General features: G+C 47.3%; 1 protein-coding gene across 2 annotated transcripts in view; it reads right to left on the reverse strand.

Moving 5' to 3' along the window:
• The window catches only part of LOC126521192 (intermembrane lipid transfer protein VPS13A-like), an 820,642-nt gene that overhangs the window by 400,907 nt on the left and 398,910 nt on the right, over nucleotides 1–20,825 (reverse strand). For both annotated transcript variants that reach the window (XM_050169804.3, XM_055065737.2), the window contains 2 exons: nucleotides 14,375–14,452; nucleotides 13,789–13,869 (listed from right to left, as the gene is read on the reverse strand). In XM_050169804.3, the coding sequence (XP_050025761.2) occupies nucleotides 13,789–13,869; nucleotides 14,375–14,452 (159 nt within the window). The remainder of the gene's footprint in view (nucleotides 1–13,788; nucleotides 13,870–14,374; nucleotides 14,453–20,825) is intronic.

The following is a 20,825-nucleotide window of genomic DNA, read 5'->3' on the forward strand; positions in this document are numbered from 1 at the left end:
CCAGATGATGCCTCTATGAGTGCTTGAAGGAGCATGCTAATAATGTCTGAAATGGAAAGGAAGGCTTTCTTTCTCTGCATGCCAGCACGTGTGGATGTACCCCACAATTCCAGCAAAATATAGTGATTTGGGAATGCGAGGATGAGCTAATGCGTGTAATCAGCTAGGCAGCTCAGATGGCTAGGGAACAATGTATCTGCATGAGCAAACCGCCAGTTGCCTAATCGAGTAAAGAAATCAGATACTTGGAAGTATCTTGGAATACTTGGAGATACTTGAAGGCAGAGTGGGCATCTGTGAAGTCTAAGCTTTCACTTTGCTTTTTGGTTTTTATTGTCCGTTTTTTCTCATTGCAAATTGGTTTTATGTAAATATTTCTGCATATGTGTACATATTCACATTCCTGTGAATAAATATCGTCAGTTGGAAGCCAGCGCTTGTCCCATCTGGTTGCTTTTCATTCCTGTATTTTTTTCACACCGTTTACTGTCAGTATGAATCACCAACTAGCCCAGGAAGCCACCTTGCTAACTTACAACGTCCTGACTATGGTTGCTCAGCTGTATTTATTTCAGGAGCATGCATGTGTATCTAACAGAAAAGGGTGTTACTGGAGCTCTCAGTACCTAGCAGACAACCTAAGTGCACAAGAAAAGACCGATGACCATGCTATCAAGAAATAAAAACAAAGGTTACGGTGCTAAGCAGACGAGGATGAAGTGAGACACAAACAACATATACTGGCACTAACTTCCTACTGTTTATTCACTAGAAACCATGCAATTTTACACATGAAACCTAAGTGCAAAGTAATCACAGTAGAGATAAACTAACAGGGGTGATAAGAGCTAACACTGCTCATAAGCCAGCGATATGATCTGAATTATCATGGCAGGTACATAGAAGCACGTGTGCATCATAGACGTAATCCGAGTATCCAACCAAATGAGGTGGCTGCACATCCTAATCTTGGCCGCGATTACAGGCTATCTTTTATGAATGCCATTACTTTGTCACTTAATGCTAGTGATGGCATGATAATGCACTTATTTCCTGCTCTTGTTATTAAGAAAGCCTCAATGATCTAATAATATATCTTATAAAAAGATGTAGTATTTAACTCATATTTAATATCTGAATATTTTGTGGGTGCGGCTTATGAATGGTGCAACTTATATACGTAGTAGTTCTGTGGATAAAACGGACGTTTTTTGTTGGATTATTAGGGTCCATTGTAATGAGAGTCGACTGTATCTGTGTAATCTGTTGCTTCACTAGACGAATTAAAGTTTAGAGAAATACTAAAACACAAACCAAATACCTGCATGTTTTCGTTTTACTTTGCACTGCAGCAAACGAGATCAACTTCTGTTTCATCTGGTCATTCCCATATCGTTCAGTCGTGCGCGCAGACAATGAAACTATGTAATTTGCTACCGTGTTACAGCGTGCGATCATACTCTGTGATCCGCTTGTGTCTGCTTCAGTATTCGTGTAGCACTGACTTATACCGCCAGTCAAGTGTTCTTCTGCACAGCGCGTGACATCAGGTGCTGTGTGAAATGAGACAAACATAGGTTCTGCACGACAGCGTCAGCGGAAGTGTGCTGTGCAGCAAAAAAAGCAAGGGGAAAAAAATGAATGCGGGGCCCGTGATGTATGCGTCATGCGATCCTCGAGCTCCGCCATGGAAGAACGCAGCGAAGGAATTTCGCTAGCGGAGGCTTGACGGAGCAAGTGGCGAGAGTGTCTCTCTTGGCAGTGGCATTCACCTCCTGAAGTCATGGATTCGCAGAACTAAAATATTTCTATCTTGGCTATTAATGAACCAATTTGAAAAATTCTTGTGGCAGAACGCCCCCTAGAGGGCACATAATAACTTCTAGCGTATAACTGAAATTTGCAATGTGGCCTGGTGAGAGGCCCTTTAAACCTATTGTCTAGACGTTGGAAGGTGCTTGCACACATGTCAGCACTGACTACTGCAAGATGCATGCAAAGGCGGTGGCCACTACAAACATGTATTTTTGTCACGGTTTCTCACGAGCTGATCCTCAATGAGTTTTTAAATTGCTTACTGAATGAACAGGTGCATCGTACACACCGGTGCAACTTATATACATCTTTTTCTGGAAAAACAGCTGTTTTGAGGGGGGTGCAACTTATAGACAAGAAAGTATGGTACTTGGAGCCTCTGTGGCTATTAAATCTAGCAAAACACTCTCAAAAATTGGCCGCGGCAGAAGTCATTATATGCAAGCATCCTTCCACATGAAAAGTTTCAGCCGCAGAAATGGCACTGCATGAATGCAATAATCGCATTCCTTGAAGAGCATGCGCAGAAGTGCAGTATGCAAGAGACACCGCTGCACCATCTGTAGCAATGGTAACCTTACGGAGGCAGTTGGGCTTGCACAGCAGCTAAAAAATGAATGAATTAATGAATTGGACTAACAATAGCCAATCGTGAAGGCCATGCATTTATGTGCTAAAGGTGCCAGAAGCCATTCTTAGAGTCGAAAACAAGTATTATAAGTCATGTTTCACCACCCATCGATGGTTCCTTCAACACAAGGGGGTTGAGAAGGGGGGTGAGAATGCAGCAATGTGATCAAGTGCGTGCGGGGGGGCAGGAAACTTGCCTGCCTTCCCTTCTTAGCGCACGCTCCTCCTCCTTTACCCTGGCCGTGGCTGCACATAGCTGTCTGCGCGGCTCAGCACATGAGCGAGCCAAGCCTGAGCAGAGATGGCTAGTTCCTAGATGTGCGCTGCATTTCTCTGCGCCTAGTGTTAGAGGTCGTGTAATCTCAAGCTTCCGAGACAGGGTGAAGCAAGAGGCAACAAGAGAATCGGCTCCCCATTGCTGGCACTCTTAATCACGCCAGATTTGTGACAGTGAGTGTTCGTGGGCATCGAGTGACATCTGTTAATGTTTGCATGTGCATGCGTGACACAAAGCCTCTTAATTTAATTAGCAGGTAAATATTTACTGCAATTTATACGGCTGGTAAAACTATGAACCTTATTCGTGTAGTTGTTTCTCTGCTATCGTCATCAATGCTTTGCCTTTTGGGTGAAACAGCTACATTCTCTTTTTCAGGGAGAATAAATATTCACATTTTTTACACCATTCTTTTTAATTTGTGGGAATCATCTGATGGTGGCTACAGCCACTAAGCACAGCCAATCATGGCAACGAAGATTTACTGCATCACATGAGATGCCGCATGCAAACCTCAGATGCCATAACCCACACCGATGCATTGCTCTTGGTGCGACGTGAACAGCACACATTGGTGCTTATAATTGTGCAATTACAGCCTAACCTTCTTGCAAATATTTGTTTATAAGTGCTTACCGACAAGATGCTATCCACCAGGAATGCCCTGGGAATATGTGAAATCACTCTTTACAGCTTAATCTTTAAAACCTCTCCTTAATAAAATTCCTGATTAAACGAGACGTTTTTCATTGCAAGTATCACTTTGTTATGTCGCAGTTTGACTATTTCTTTACCACAGCAAGCACACGAGTTCTTGTAAGCGAGCACAGTTGTCGAACTTTATGGTAAAGGCAAAGCTGTTTTTGTTCATTCATAGCAGAAAAAGTTTATTCGGCCCCAAACATGAGTCAACTCATGAATTTATGACCTGTGGCCACTGGTGCTTGCTCAAGTTACACTCACGCTCACACAGATGACCACTGGGGACATATTCTATGACGATGACTTCGGTGATACTATCACCTTCACGTGACATAGTGCTCAACCAGCCAATCAGCGCATGCCTGACAGCCGAGGTGATACAATCGCTGAAAGTGGACCTCGCAAGATAAGTACCCCGGTTGCACTCAACTGCCCTCATCAGCACTCTCTCACCTTCACACTCACAGGCAATCACTCGTGTTCATACTTGCAACAGCCCACATTGACACTGATGTATACTCACACTTGTACTCACTCTCACCAATATTCATTAAAAGTCATACTGATGTCAACTCACACTCACCAGCATTCACCCACACTTGCATTTACTCATACTCATTGGCACTCAATCGCATTCATACTCTCGTGTCCATCCACACTTGCCAACAGCCACTCCCATTCACAATAACATCCACTCACACACACTCACGATCATCACAGCCTTCATCATTCACTCACACTTGTGCCTACGAAATAAGTGTATGAGTGAGTGTACTCATGAGTAAGTAAGCTGAGCTATGTCAAATTTTATTTTGTGTATATCTTTGTGTGTGTGTGTGTGTGTGTGTGTGTGTGTGTGTGTGTGTGTGCGTGTGTGTGTGCGCGCGTGTGTGCGCGCGTGTGTGCGTGTGTGTGTGTGTGTGTGTAAAATGTAGCAATCTGTTTCAGTGTCTGCCATACACTGAATGTGCAATTTAATCATTACATAATATTTCATCATATACCTAAGTACTGTGGGGTTCTCACCCGTGCTCTACGGAAAAAGGAACGACAACACAGTAGCGCAAACAATAACAAGGGCATTTATTGCACCTTTCATAGATTAATGCCTAGTAGCCGAGTTGCTATCCACAAAACATGCCGATGGGCACCCGACAAATCGTGGAAGTGCGACTCACCCGACTGCATAGCAAGGGAATGTGTTCGCGCCATGCTGGACTGGACACCAACGCCTGGATGTCCGCGTGTACGCTCACGTGAACGATAGCATGTTCGAACGATCGTGTTCGTCCATTTCGGGGGTTGGCTTCGCGAGACGGTCTCGCGGAAGCATGGATCGGCGCATGCGCAGGACTTCCGCGCCGCTTGCCGATCCCGAGCCAAAAAGAAAGAGCCTACTCCTTTCCACACCCAAGTAACCACGCTGTTAGGTGGCGTTAGCAGAGCCACGCTCGCGCCATTTCTCGCAATGCGCTTCAACCACATCGACTGACGCGGGCACCAAGCCATGCGGCGAAGCCGGATTACAGGAGACCGGAGGTATGCGAGAAAACAACATATCAGGGGACGCGTGAGAGTTGCGCATCTCCACAGTACATAATAATGAATCCAATATAATATGCAAATGATATTTCTGCTGATATATGTACGTAGAGATCATTGTTATACTGATAATCTTGTGTAAAGTGCCAATTTTTGGGTCTCTATGGCTACTTGAAAACAATAACCATATTGAACTGTACCATAGTGCTTGCCTGAGCTCGTTGGTTGCATCTGGGATAAAAGGTTTCCAGCAGAATGTAGCGACATGGAGAGAAACAGACGACGACACATGCTGAACTAGCAAGTGAATGTTTATTATTCATTTTCAACACTTTTTAGAGCCCGAGACAGCCAATGCTTTTTATTTTGTTTCCTTTTGTCATGCAGATTATCTGTCTCCGAGAGTGAAAGCTTGTTTTTGCGTAAGTAGCCCTTTCCTTTTTCTGTTAGTAGTACGTATCGATGGTGCACTGATGCAGGATTGCCCACTTCTGTCAATGGCCACAGCATCGAAAATTTCGTGCGTCAGCTTGTTTTTACTTTTTTCCAAAACTGGATGTCGTGAAATTGTACGGTGCAATGAGAATGGTGATGATGAAAAGCTAGATGCCGAGTGGAGATTCTTTCCAAAGATACTGCATGATCTCTTGACCTCTCTGCATGTTTGTCCTATATATCATAAGCCACATGATAATGGTATATCATACATCACCCCTTTCTTGCAGGCAGTGTACTTCTTGTGTTTTTTTTTGTACATTCTTTAATTTTCTGGCCAGTATTGACTCATGCACACATTAAATACGGCTCGTTTGGAGCTGAACATATTGCTACGGAACAGTATTTGCGATGATGAAGAGGCGAGCAGTGTGAAGACGATGACGACGACGATTAGAGGCTAGCGCGGGCTGTTGCCTCTTGGCCATGTGCGGCGTATTTCCTTGTAAATATACTTGTATAAAGCTTTTCGTCTGCGTCTTCCTACATAACATATCTGGTGGAGGTGGACGTTCCCTGTACCTCGTCACGGAGCTTCGGAGTGGACGGTACGTCGAGCCTTCGTTCATGGCTCCCAGCGACAACAACTCGACTCCTTCGGCTCCGACACCTGCTGCCACTTCGACGACCTACATCGCTCTCCCCACTCCCTGTGATCCTGGCGTATTCTCAGGCAAAGATGGGGAAGACATCAAGGACTGGATCAGCCTGTACGAACACGTCAGCCGCAATAACCGGTGGGACCCTACTATCATGCTCGCCAACGTAGTCTCACACCTCGAGTTTGGTTTCAGACGCACAAAGATGAGCTCACCAGTTGGGATTCACTTAAGCAAAAGCTCCGAGATTTGTTCGGCAACCCCTACGGTCACCAACTTGCCGCGCAGAAGGTGCTTTCCGGCCGTGTGCAGACGTCAACAGAGCCCTACGTCACGTACATTCAGGATGTCTTGGCTCTGTGCCACAAAGTTGACACACACGACTGAGTCAGACAAGGTTTCCCACATCCTCAAAGGCATTGCCGATGATGCCTTCGACTTGCTCGTTTTCAACAATGTGGCGACAGTGGATGAAGTTATAAAAGAGTGCCGCCTGGAACTCGCTAAAAGCCAACGTATCGACCAGCAGTTTGCCCGTCTGCCCAACACCCCAGCGACACCTTCCTGTGCCAACGCTCCTTGTCCCAACAACACTGGTGATGTTACCAGGATCGTCCGGCGTGAGATCGAGGCCGCCTATCCGGCTGCCTTTGACTCCAGCCCCTCTAACGCACCTGCAGTCACGGTTTCCCTGATCCAGGCAGTTGTCCGCCAGGAGTTCGCAAACAAGGGTCTTCACATCAACTACTCGGCCCATCGCCCTGATACCCACCCGGTTTCTTCGATTCAACCCCGTCCCGAATCTTCTTAGCCACCACGTTTCCGCAACCCATCTGAATGGCGCACTGCTGGCGACAAGCCCATTTGTTTTCACTGCCGTCGAATCGGGCAGATTTCTCAGCACCGTCAAAGTCACTGGAGTTCCCTGACCCGGTCTACTTATACTGCCTACTCTCACCCCCCAGGTGGCCCTGCTCGTCCCTATGCCGCACGCTCAGATAGTGCCGCCACTGATTCTCCTGTGCCGAACCGCCCCTATTCTCGTTCGCCTTCATCCCAATGACGACAATCTCGCTCTCCCCAGACCCGTTGCTCCTATTCGTCGACTCCTTTCGGACGCCACTCCCAGCCAGAAAACTAGACGATGCAGCGCCTTGAGGTGACGCTGCATTGCTCCCTCCCTACGCCACTAAATCCTTTACTGATGTTGCCCACTCATCTGAACCTTCTTGACGTGCAAGTCGACGGTGTTTCTGTGTCTGCTCTTACAGACACTGGCGTGCATTTGTCGGTAATGAACGCTGACCTTCGTACCTGGCTGAAGAAAATAATCACACCCGCCACGACGCCTGTTGTCCGTGTCGCTGATGGCGGAACAGCCCCCATAATTGGTATGTGTGCCACCTGCATCTCCTTTGCCGATAGCTCCACTATCGTGCTATTCACAGTCATTGCCCACTGACCCCACGACATCATCCTCGGCTTAAACTTCCTCTCCGCACATTCTGCTCTCACCGATTGTTCTGCCAGCACTCTCCGCCTTGACCTGCATGTTCGGGATCCCGCTGAACCACACCCCAGTTGCCTCAGTTCCGTCAACTTCGTTCGCTTGCCACCTTCGGCACCGACTTACGTTGACTTAGTGTCATCCCCACCAGTGCCCAATGGTCACTACATCGCGGCTCCTATGCAAGACGTCCTCCTTACACACGGGATCACAGTACCTAATACAGTTTTATCTATTACGGCGAATTGCGTCTGCCTGCCAGTGGTCAATTTTGGCTTGACGACCCAAGTACTGCCACGCGGGATGTCTCTAGCCCAGCTTTGCTCATTTGAGGATCACTCAGTAGCATCTGTTGCAGTAGACGACAATTCAGCCGATCCTCCTCTACCATCGCAGTCGGCAACTTGTACCTTCGCCGAGTTACAGAAAGTGATTGCACCCGACATGCCGTCCGAGCACACTCGTGAGCTCTACCGCGTTCTGTTTTGCTACCACGATATCTTTGACTTTAATGATCGTCCTTTGGCCCAAACTACAGCTGTTAAACATCGCATTAATACCAGCGATGCCCCTCCTATTTATCCCTGCCCGTATTGAGTGTTACCGGCTGAGCGTCAAGTTATTCACGCCGAAGTTCGCAAAATGCTTGCCAAGAACATTACTGAACTGTCATGTAGTCCATGGGCGTCACCTGTTGTACTGGTAAAAAAGAAGGATGGCTCATGGCGCTTTTGCGTGGATTATCGGCACCTTAACAAGGTTACCAAAAAGGACGTGTATCTCCTACCTCGGATTGATGACGCCCTTGACTGCCTCCACGGTGCTCACTATTCCTCCTCTATTGACCTTCGCTCCGGCTACTGGCAGATTGCCGTGCATGATCTCCACTGCAAGAAGAGCTTTTGTAACACCCGACGGTCTTTACCAATTCAAAGTGATGCCGTTCAGTCTATGTAACGCTCCTGCCACTTTTGAACGCATGATGGACTCCCTTCTTACCGGTTTCAAATGGTCCATGTGCCTGTGCTACTTGGACGACATTATAGTATTCGCCAGAACGTTTGCTATGCACCTCGAGCACCTCTCAGCAGTTATGTATGTTTTTCGTCGAGCCAGTCTGCAACTCAACGCATCGAAGTGCCAATTCGGCCGTCGCCAGATTACCGTCCTTGGACATCTCGGTGACGCGAATGGAGTGCAACTGGACCCAGGCAAGATCCATGCTGTTACGCACTTCCCTGTTCCGAAGTGTGTCAAGGATGTGCGCAGCTTCATCGGCCTTTCTTCGTACTTCCGCCATTTCGTGAAAAATTTCGCGGCCATAGCACGACCACTAACCGAGCTTTTGAAAAAAGATGCCCCTTTCCAGTGGGGCAATGACGAAGCCTCTGCATTCTCGCATCTAATCGACCTTCTTACAACGCCTCCCATTTTGGCTCGTTTCGATCCTTCTGAGCCTACCGAAGTCCGTACTGATGCCATCGGCCACGGAGTTGGTGCAGTACTGGCACAATGCCAGCGCGGCAATGACCGTGTTATCGCTTACGCCAGCAGGCTCCTTTCAACCTCGGAGCGCAACTATTCCATCATTGAGTGTGAGTGTCTGGCTCTACTTTGGGCGGTTGCGAAGTTCCGCCCATACTTATATGGCCGACCCTTTTCGGTTGTCACAGACCATCACGCGCTGTGCTGGTCATGCTCACTGAAAGATCCTACAGGAAGATTTGGTCGCTGGGCCTTATGCCTCCAAGAATATTCATAATCTGTCACCTACAAATCTGACCGACTACACAAGGACGCTGACTGCCTTTCTCTCTACCTGGTAGATGAGCCTGATCACACCGAAAGTAGTACCGCCAACGGCATTTTCTCTTGTGTCTGCCTTCGTTAACATCGCCGATGAGCAGTACCGAGACCTATCGCTGCAAGCACTCATCGAGCGTCTGTGCTCTACACCTACTGACGCATCTGTTCGCCGATATGTCCTCCAGGGCGGCATTCTGTACCTAAGGAACTTCCTCCCTGATGGATTTGATCTTCTATGGTCGTGCCAAAACATCTATAACAGACTGTGCTCTTTCAGATGCATGATGCACCCACTGCAGGACATCTTGGGGTAACTCGCACGTACGACCGCGTCCGCTGCCGCTTCTATTGGCGTGGTCTCGCTCGCTCCGTCCGACGCTATGTTGCTGCCTGTGATCCCTGCCAGCGTCGGAAAACACCTCAGGTAGTACCTGCCGGTCATCTCCAGCTGATCACTGTCCCTGTGGAACCGTTCCTTCGTGTTGGATTAGACCTCCTCGGTCCCTTTCCCACGTCATCCTCTGGGAACAAATGGGTAGCCGTCGCAACTGATTACGCCGCCCGATACGCTATCATGCGGGCTCTCCCTACCAGTTGCCCCACTGACGTCGCGGACTTTCTTTTGCGTGACATTATCTTGCATCATGGCGCCCCGCGACAGCTTCTTACTGACCGTGGTCGTAACTTTCTCTCGAAAGTTATCGCCGACATTGTGCGTTCCTGCTCCATTCAACACAAGCTGACTACCTCATGCCATCGTCAAACCAATGGCCTGACAGAGCGGTTAAACCGTACTTTTACCGATATGCTGTCCAAGTACGTTTCCAAGGACCGCCACAACTGGGACATTGCCCTTCCTTACGTCACATTTGAGTATAATTCTTCCCGGCACGACACCGCCAGATTTTCTCCATTTTATCTACTGTACGGTCGCGAACCTACCTTGCCCCTAGACACGGCACTTCCTCCGGCTGTGATCTCAACAAGCGCGTATGCGCGCGTCGCCATCGCCCTCACCGACATGCACGCCAGCTTGCCCGTGCTCGACTGACGGCCTCGCAAACCACTCAGCAGCATCAGTACAACGCCCGCCAATGTGACGTACAATTTTCACCTGGTGCGCTCGTGCTCCTGTGCTCGCTCTCTCGTCACGTCGGACTTTCAGAGAAGCTCCTTTCGCGATACACAGGGCCCTACCACGTGCTGCGCCAGGTGACGACTGTGACGTACGAAATTGCTCCTGTGAGTTCAACCTTGTCCTCTACTCTGGGATCTAGTGATGTCGTGCCCGTCATTAGGCTCAAGGCCTACTACACTGCTTCCGAGTCCGGCCTTTAGTCGCTCTGGAACGGTGCTTTTGCTGCGAGGGGTAGTGCTACGGAACAGTATTTGCGATGACGAAGAGGCGAGCAGTGTGAAGATGACGACGACGATTAGAGGCTAGCGTGGGCTGTTGCCTTTTGGTCAAGTGCGGCATCATCATCATCATCATCAGCCTGGTTACACCCACTGCAGGGCAAAGGCCTCTCCCATACTTCTCCAACTACCCTGGTCATGTTCCAATTGTGGCCATGTTGTCCCTCCAAACTTCCTAATCTCATCTGCCCACCTAACTTTCTGTTGCCCCCTGCTACGCTTCCCTTCCCTTGGAATCCAGTCCGTAACCCTTAATGACCATCGGTTATCTTCCCTCCTCATTACATGTCCTGCCCATGCCCATTTCTTTTTCTTGATTTCAACTAAGATGTCATTAACGCGCATTTGTTCCCTCACTCAATCTGCTCTTTTCTTATCCCTTAACGTTACACCGATCATTCTTCTTTCCATAGCTCGTTGCGTCGTCCTCAATTTAAGTAGAACCCTTTTCGTAAGCCTCCAGGTTTCTGCCCCTAAGGCGAGTACTGGTGAGACACAGCTATTATACACTTTTCTCTTGAGGGGTAATGGCAACCTGCTGTTCATGATCTGAGAATGCCTGTCAAACACACCCCAGCCCATTCTTATTCTTCTGATTATTATTTCACTTTCATGATCCGGTTCAGCACATTCACTACCTGTCCTAAGTAGATGTATTCCCTTACCACTTCCAGTGCCTCGTTATCTATCGTAAACTGCTGTTCCCTTCCGAGACTGTTAAACATTACTTTAGTTTTCTGCAGATTAACTTTAGTCCCACCCTTCTGCTTTGCCTCTCCAGGTCAGTGAGCATGCGTTGCAGTTGGTCCCCTGAGTTACTAAGCAAGGCAATATCATCAGCGAAGCACAAGTTACTAAGGTATTCTCCATTTACTCTTATCCCCAATTTCTAAGTCCCCAAGTGCGGCGTATTTCCTTGTAAATATACTTGTATATAGCTTTTCGTCTGCGTCATTCTATGTAAAAATATAGCTATGACGCCTTTCTTCCGGCTATCTTTTTTAGTTTGTGGTTTAGGCAGTGTAAGATTTCAGCCTTTTTTATAGTGAAGACCCACAAAAAAACATTCCCTTCAAATTCATCGTGTCAGAAAGAAGCATGCGGCAGGCACAAGTTTCCATGTATCTGGCAGTGCAATAAATTATGGGGTTTTATATGGCAAAACTATGATCTGATTATGAGCCATGTCATAGTGAGGGACTCTGGAATAATTTAGGCCACCTGAGGCTTTTTAATGTGCCCCTAAATCTAAGTACATAAGTGATTTCGCATTTCACCCCCATCGAAATGCGGCCACCGTGGCCGGAATTTGTATCTGGCAAGGCAGTTGTTGCGGCTCAACGTCCATGATCCATACAGGATCGAAAACTCAGAAGCTGTTATACACTACCTTCATTCCCATGCTTCTGTGGTGTCGGCAGGTTTTCTGTCAACATTCAAGACATGTACTACTCTGTCCTCCATTCAGGTATGTTGCCGGTGCTAGGAACATCATTCGAGGAGAAAGGCATTGTGCCATTCCAGAATAGTGTTGGCGTTTCCTTGGACACCTTCCTCAAATTTCTGTTGTCTTATTTTAATGCAACTGTAATTTATGTTGGAGAACAGCACTACATTCAGAGAAGCAGAATGTGTATCAACTCACGAGTTGCACCGTACTTGTGTGACCTTTTCTTTCTCAGTTATGGCAGAAGAATTGAGGATGCCGTAAAAGACAACCATGTTCCAGCTATATTTTGCTATGCAGATGATTTTCTCGCCTTATGCAATACAGCAAATGAGCCAGAACTAACCAAATGCACGGAAGGCCACATTCTATGAAGCATGTATGGATTTAAGCTTCACCTTTGAAATGCCAGAAAGAAAAAGAATCAGGTTCCTCGATTTGGCTGTCACCTTCGAAAAGCAACATACATGCTGGAAGTATGAGACCCGCTCATGCAACAGGTTCTTGCCATACAATTTCGACCATTCCAAGAATGTTAAACGAGCCATCATGACCACGGCACTACAAGCCACCCTAAGAAGTTGTGTCATCACGTAATGGAAGAAAGCTTCATGCACCAGGTAACCTGGCTCAACAATGCTGGCTATTCCAAAGGCCTACTTATAGCGGTTGTCAAAGGGCTGCTAAAGATGACGGGACTCCTGAACAGCAAGGTTCAAGCAGAAAAAAACATTCAAAGAAAAGGAAGAAGGTTGCTGTTGTGCCTTATGTGCAAGGCCTGACCCACAAACCAAAGAAGATAGTGGGAAAGGAAGGCATCACAGTTGTATGTTTGGCACCAAACGAGCCGTATTCAATGTGTTCACGAGTCGACACTGGCCAGAAAAGTAAAGAATGTAAAAAAAAAAACACAAGAAGTACAATGCCTACAAGACAGCGGTGATATATGATATACCTTTATCATGTGGCCTACGATATATAGGACAAACAGGTAGGTGTCTCAATGACAGGACAAGAGAGCATGCAGCATATTCAGAGGGAATCTCCGCTGGGCATCTCACTTTTCATCATCGCCATTCCCAGTGCCCTGTATAATTTCACGACATCCAGGTTTTGGAAAAAAAAATAGAAACAAGCTGACGCACAAAATTTTAGAAGCTATGGTCATTGACAGGAGTAGGTAATCATGCATCAGAGCCTGATCGATACTACTAACAGAGAAAAAAAGGGCTACTTCTGCAAAAACAATCTTTCACCAAGGAGACGGATAATCGGCATGACAAAAGGAAAGCATTGGCTGTCTCATGTTATAAAAAGTGTGGGAAACGAATAATAAACATTCAGTTGCTACTCCGGCGTGTGTCATTATCCCTTTCTGTCAGTGTCACTATGTTCTGCTGGAAACCATTTGTGCTATGAACTGCAGCATCTGCTAGGTCTCGGTAAATTGATGTCTTTTCCACCTCAGCAAATGCTGCTCCAATCCTACCACAGTGTGATTCATTACTATGTGGACAGAAGCAAGTTCACCAATGTTAAAGAAAGGACAAACCCTGAGAGGGGACCGGGCAGTGATGGTCTTGATGCCATTTGCAATCTTCACCTCCAGAATAAAAAAGTATCGCATCTTGTTCTGGAAGGAAGAAACAACAACATGCATCACTTTGCATACAACTGTTGCTAACACAGAATAAAACTGCAGAGCAGAGAAATGCTGGCAACAGAAACTTCACTCATGAGATATTGTGTTTACATTTATTATGCTGCACTTGCCGGTGAAAAAAGAAAAGAATAAGACATAAGATTGCTAGGGTCGGCAGAAGTCAAGTTTTGAATTTGTCTAACCTGGAAAGCTCATGCAACACCTGTACGGGACTTTGTTGCACCGCCTGCGATGAACCACAGTGACCCACACACCAAACGGTCCTGCTCTTGTTGCACTATAAGAGCATAATCCCCAAATGGCAGCACAAATGGGGCGCTTGCACCAAAACCCCAAATGCCGAGCCTGTGAGTCTCTAGAAACACACAGCTGCACTTTTGGCTCGACCTCATTGACAGGAAACTTGCTACTTGATATTATTATGCAATAGCCATCACATTCGGTACAAGCTACAGAAAATGAAGTCAGCACTCACTTTCATTGGATGAAGGGCAAACAGTGAACTCCCTGCTTTTGTTGGCATCCAGCACTGGAACTTTTCAAAACCTGGAACCTGGAGTAAAGCAAGCACATTAATTCACACAAGTCGCTTGGTAAGAAATGAAAACTGCTCAACCATCTAATGAAGCCGAACATCACAAGCAAAACTGAAACTGTTCAAAGCAGTGCACATCTCGTTGTGCTTTATCTACATTGAAGACAAGCATTCGACAACTTGTGTTACAGAGCAGAAATTCAAAAGAAAATTTAACTACAGCTCAGTACAGATCTGTCAAGGTCAGACTCTCATAGTTGCGCTGCAAAAAGGCAGTTTGGGCAGTGTCTATGCTTACAAAGTTGGAGCGCTCCTTAGCAAAAACCTAGAGATGATTTTAAATGTTCATTCCCATCTCATGGCTAGGTGTATCTAAAGGTTATACCCTTGAAAATGTCATAACGAAGCAATGCTTGATCAATATGAGTTCACCAAAGAGCCACTAGATGAGCTGAAAGCTTCTTGTAAATTATTGCAAGAAGCTTGTGGCTCATCCAATGGCTCACCGGTGATTCCGCATAAGAGTGCACGCACAAGACATACTGAAGGCCGCAGAAGCAGCATGTGAGTCCATGGGCAGCCAGCTGGAAACTACTGCGGGCATGCTTATCAAGTTGGGCCGCTATCTTGTATGCATTCGAAAAGCCGATGTTTGGTTTCACCTCATGCGATTGTCCAGGCTGCGCCAATATCGCAGCCTAGGTCAATATAGGCCAATCGCATGAGGGGAAACTGAACGTCGGCTTCTCGAACGCGTATAAGATGGCGACCTTGGTCGTTGCGCGTACTGAATGGAATAGGTTAAAGTTCGCATGTTAGTAGAAAGCACTGAGCTGTATTAGCGCAGCAATGGCCAAACTGCGCCCACTGTGCTGTCAAATTTGCATGCAACATTTGGAATTCATAGAATCGCAACATACATAGAGCTACGTGATGGGTGAACACGAAACGCCTCCACAGCTGTGATCATAATGAAATTCCAGTCTACTAGCTGAACAAGCAAAAGTCTGTTAGTAAATTTTCTGTACTTCTGGCCAAACTGCTGGCATTGTTAAGAAATGCCGAACTTATGCTTTTGGATGAAAATATGTGAATAACAGCAATGAAAATAAGCTGTTTACCATGATGAAACTTTCAATCTGTGGGAATAAAAGCGCTCCCCCCACCCACCCCCCTCTGTCTTTCTTTTTTGTTAGGCTTGTCAGTTTCTGGCTCTTGTCTCGAGGCTTTATGCAAAGACTACGACTATTCTCTTTGAACCAAAATATTAGTATTTGCACCAGCCTAATTATAGGAAAGTCTGTGGCATTATTCTTCACTAAGATAAGTGACATAAAAGAGTACTATACTATTCAGACTATTGCATTCGAAATTATTCAACCTGAATTACTATTCAATTTGACTGTGGCATTTACTCTTTGCCCATCCCTAAACAGAAGTCCAATCTCCGTCTCCTTGGTATGCGCCAATAACTGTCATGACAAAGAAAAGCGGTCACCTTAGGCTTTGGGTGACTGGCATTGCACAATGCTGAACAAAAGTGTGCTAAGGGAGTGTATCGTATCTGGCGCAGCGCTGGCTTCGCATCTATGGCACGTGTGACGTGACAGATATCGGTATCGCCCATGACACATGGTGGTGAGGGTACACACCCTCTCCCACTGAGTGTATATATACACGGCTGTCGAATAAACGGGGACGCTTTCCACTCTCCTTGCTTGGAGCCTCTGGTCATGTCTTGCTGTGCGGCACCACACGATACATGGTGTCAGAAGTGGGATGAACGCCGACGTCCAGTCTTGGTGAACCGACGATCATACTACAAGACCAGCCCCATGGACTTCTTGAAGCCACCAGGCCCGCTGAGCTCGGCTGGTGAAATTGCCAAGAACTGGCAGGCATTCAAGCAAAGGTTCGAATTTTTTCTCGCTGCGTCAGAAAAACCAACACGACTGGACAGTTGTCGGCCAAATCAAGAACGTACCACTTGAATTCAAGGTTGACACAGGAGCGCAAGCAAATCTGCTACCTTTCGGATGCTACCGTAAAATTTGCCCGCAACTGCCCCTGAGACCAAGCAGCACAACATTACGTTTGTATGGCGGAGGGGTTATCAAGCATGATGGTGTCATTCGTACAGAATTGGCACTAGGTGAGTGTTGCGCCGTCCTTGACTTCTTCATGGTGTCCAAGGGGCATCAGGCCATCCTGATCTTACAGGCTAGCGAAAATCTTGGACTTGTGTCCCGCATACACGCAGTATCTAGAAACAGTTCCGAAGAAGTCGCAAGGAACTTTTGCCACTTGTTCACAGGAACTGGGGCGTTGAAAGGGTCTATCGAATGGTTCTACGTGACGACGCCGCGCCAATCGTCCAAGCAGCCCGACGAGTGCCGCTGGCTCTACAGGAACCCTTGCGAGAAGAACTGGGACCAATGGAGAGCTCAGGCATCATAACCAAAGTCACCGAGCCCACAGACTGGGTAAGCCCATTGGTCATTGTTAGAAAGAAGGACGGGAAAATTCGAGTATGTATCGACCCCAGGAGGATTAAGCAATGCATCAAGAGAGAACATTACACAATGCCGCGAAGAGAAGACATAGAGGCAGAGTTAGCGGGCGCTACAGTTTTCACCCGTCTTGACGCGAACTCTGGTTTTCACCAAATTCCGTTGGACAACGAAACCTCACGAATTTGCACCTTTGCAACGCCATTCGGGCGCTACTGATTTCTGCGCTTACCGTTTGGTATAGCATTGGCACCTGACGTATTTCAGAAAACGCTAAATGAAATTGTTGAAGGCCTTCCTGGGGTCAGAGTATACGTTGATGATGTACTGGTGTGGGGGTCGTCGAGGCAGGAGCATGACAGGCGCCTGCAGTCGGTACTGCAAGCAGCAGAACGCGGCGGTCTTACATTTAATCCGAACAAGTGTTCCATTGGTGCCGGTAAAATCAAGTTTCTTGGTGACGTCATTGACCAGGAAGGCATCAAACCAAGCCCGTCACTGACAAAATCAATGATTCAAATTCCACCGCCTAACGACAAGCTCGCAGTACAGAGGATGCTAGGAACCACGAATTATTTCAGCAAGTTTATGCCGTCACTGGCCCAAAGGACGACGCTCCTCAGAAATCTTATAAAGCAGACTACTGCGTTTGACTGGACCCCTAATCACGCTGAAGAGTGGAGGCAGCTTTGCGAAAGTTTAAGTAGAGAGCATTTACTAGCCGTGTTCGATCCAACAAAAGCAACAAAGGTGTCATGTGATGCATTGCAAAACGGAATCGGCGTGGCGCTATTGCAGTGCCACCAGGATACATGGAAGCCAGTCGCGTATGGCTCGCGGGCACTTACAGAGTGCGAACAACGTTACTCGCAAATTGAAAAGGAGTCCCTGGCGGTGGCATATGGATGCGAGAAGTTTAACCATTTTGTCTACGGTCGGCCGTTTATTCTAGAAACTGATCACCATCCCTTGATCGCCATCTCGCAGAAGGCCGTTGGCGACATGCCCCCGAGGTTGCAGCGCTTTTTCCTGCACCTTCTTCGTTATGACGTAAAACTTCAGTTCACACCAGGGAAGCAACTGCTTCTCTCTGTCACGTGCAACAACCGGACCCATCACGGAAAACGATGTCATCAACGACGACACTGAAGTGCACGCAGTAAGTGTTCTTTTTTCACTTGTCACCGATAACACCTGGAAGAGGTTGGCTACGGAAACTAGTCGGGACGAAGAATTAAAGCAAGTTCTTGTGGACTTGGCGGCAGGAAAAGCCCTCCAAGGCCATTGGAAATCTTTTGAAGGAGAGCTTTCTCACGTGAACGGAGTCCTTTTAAAAGGGTGCAAAGTTGTAATTCCGGCTACGATGAGGAAAGAAACTTTGGAACACATTCATCAAGGTCATCTGGGCATCAATAAATGCACATCACGGGCCAGGCATCTCGTCTTCTGGCCAGGAATAAACCGTGACATAGAAACTTTCGCACAGGTGTGTTCTGCATGCAAAACGTACGCGTACAGCCAGCTCCAAGAGCCGTTAAAGTTACGCCCAGTACCTGATAAACCGTGGCATCGTGTCGGCATCGATATTTTTGAGCATGGTGGACGGTCATACCTGTGCGTCTACGACGCATTATCAAACTTTCCTGAAGTAGAGCTGCTAAAAGATACTACAGCGCAGACGGTCATTTAAGCAACAAGTGCAATTTTTGCTAGATACGGCATACCAGTTGAAGTTTGTTCGGATAATGGCCCACAATTTTCTAGCCACTCTTTTGCTGCATTTGCCCGAAGGTACGACTTCAACCACACCACTTCCAGCCCTCGGTACCCCCAGTCCAACGGTCTGGAGGAAAAAGGCGTGCAAGTAATTAAGAGGATTTTAAAGAAAAGCACTCAAATGAATCACGATTTTTGGCTTGGTCTTCTTGCCTACAGATCTACTCCAATGGAATCCGGACCATCACCTGGTGAAGTACTTCAAGGAAGACGACTCCGGACAACGTTGCCCGACGTCCAGCCCTGCCCAGGTCGCAGCGTACAGAGCGACCGTCGTCAGAGCGACCGTTGCAGCCGACGACTACCACCACTCAACCCCCGAGACACGGTACGCATCAAAGAAGGGGAGTGGGCCACCAAAGGTCAAGTCGTTCAAGCTGCGACATATCCCCGATCGTATAACATAATCACTGAAGACGGCACATTCCTGCGGCGCAATCGGCGACATCTGCTGCCTACAAGAGAAGCTTTCCGACAAAGAGGCCTTTGTGACTCCGAGGAAGACCTCCGCCAAGGGGCTGACGGAAGACCTTCACCATACAGCAGCAACAGTGCCGCCGAGTCACCGGCCACAACTGGCCACATTCCCGCCTCATCCAACGCTCCTGCATGCTTGCAGCAGAACCAAGAACCTGTATTCAGAAGGTCAACCCGAGAGCGAAGGCCCCCACAGAGGCTTACTTATAATCGAAGCTTTGTGCAAGTTCCCTTAATCGCGTTCTCAATGTTCGTTTCTACTAATGTTCTTTCCTGTGTTTCTTTTTTCCTCCTTTGAAAGAAAAGGGGATGTATTGTAACTGGCGCAGCGCTGGCTTCGCATCTATGGCACGTGTGACGTGACAGATATCGGTATCGCCCATGACACATGGTGGTGAGGGTACACACCCTCTCCCACTTAGTGTATATATACACGGCTGTCGAATAAACAGGGACGCTTTCCACTCCCCTTGCTTGGAGCCTCTGGTCATGTCTTGCCTGCGGCACCGCACGATACAGGAAGCATGCCTAATCTCTAGCATGGAACATACAGACTCCTCGAAGGAGTGAAGCATCTCTCAAAACTCGGTGCGTACTCTAAATTCTACCAAATTGAAATGGATCCAAAAGTAATTCAAGCTGACGACCTTCATCACCCTTTTAGGATGATATAAGTTTAACAAGATGCCTTTTGGAATCTCATCCATTTCAGAACATTACCAGAGGATGATGATTAAGTCGCATACTCGAGGGCTTGCAAGGCATTGGGTGCCACAGTTACGGCATGCTAGTGGGGAGGAAGACCAAGCAATCCCACAACGAATGCCTTGATGTGGTCACTGAAAGCAGGTGTGCCAATGAACAAAGAAAAGTGCTCATAATGATCAAGACAGCAGAAGAGTGCTCATAATGATCAAGGACAGACCATGGCCCTCAGTTCCCTTCTAAGTGCCATGTTTTCTAATGACTATGGATTCAAGTACCACACCAGTAGCCCCGATTCCTACAGTCAAATGGGGAAGCAGAGAGAACAGTTTTCACCATCAAAGAGCTGCTGGTCACGGCAGAAGAATTCTACTTGGTGCTACTATGTTTCTGAGACACTCCCGGTATGTCGTGTGATAGCCCAGCCAAACTGTTATTCAGGCAAAAAAAAGTTGAATTGCCTACGCAAGTCCCAGGAAGGTGGAGACCGATGGACACCGGACACCCTCGCCAGATTGAGTTGCCAGGAAAAACAAATGGTATAAAAATGGTAGACTACAACCACAGACATGTGGCTCGTGATCTAACTCTAATGCACTCAGGCGACCTTGTGTGGGTTTAGTCTGAACAGTGTCCAGCCACAGCACTCAGTACTGGTCAGTCTCCTCACTGCTACATTGTTGAAGCACGAGGAGCAATTTTGCAGCATAATTAGAGAGAGCTGGTGTCTTTGTCTTCTCCGTGAGAACAGCCAACAGATGAGTGAGTTCCCTTGTCACTTGCTACACAAATTCTACAGCTAAGCATCGGCCCACAGAGTGGCTATCGCACCTGCCACGGATGTTTAGTGGTTCCTCCAATGTCGTTAGGTTTACGAATGCAAAGAGGGGAAGATGTAGTGGTTGCTATTATCATAATCAGTG

This window comes from Dermacentor andersoni, chromosome 6, assembly GCF_023375885.2.
Source record: "Dermacentor andersoni chromosome 6, qqDerAnde1_hic_scaffold, whole genome shotgun sequence".
Classification (NCBI taxonomy): Eukaryota; Metazoa; Arthropoda; class Arachnida; order Ixodida; family Ixodidae; genus Dermacentor; species Dermacentor andersoni.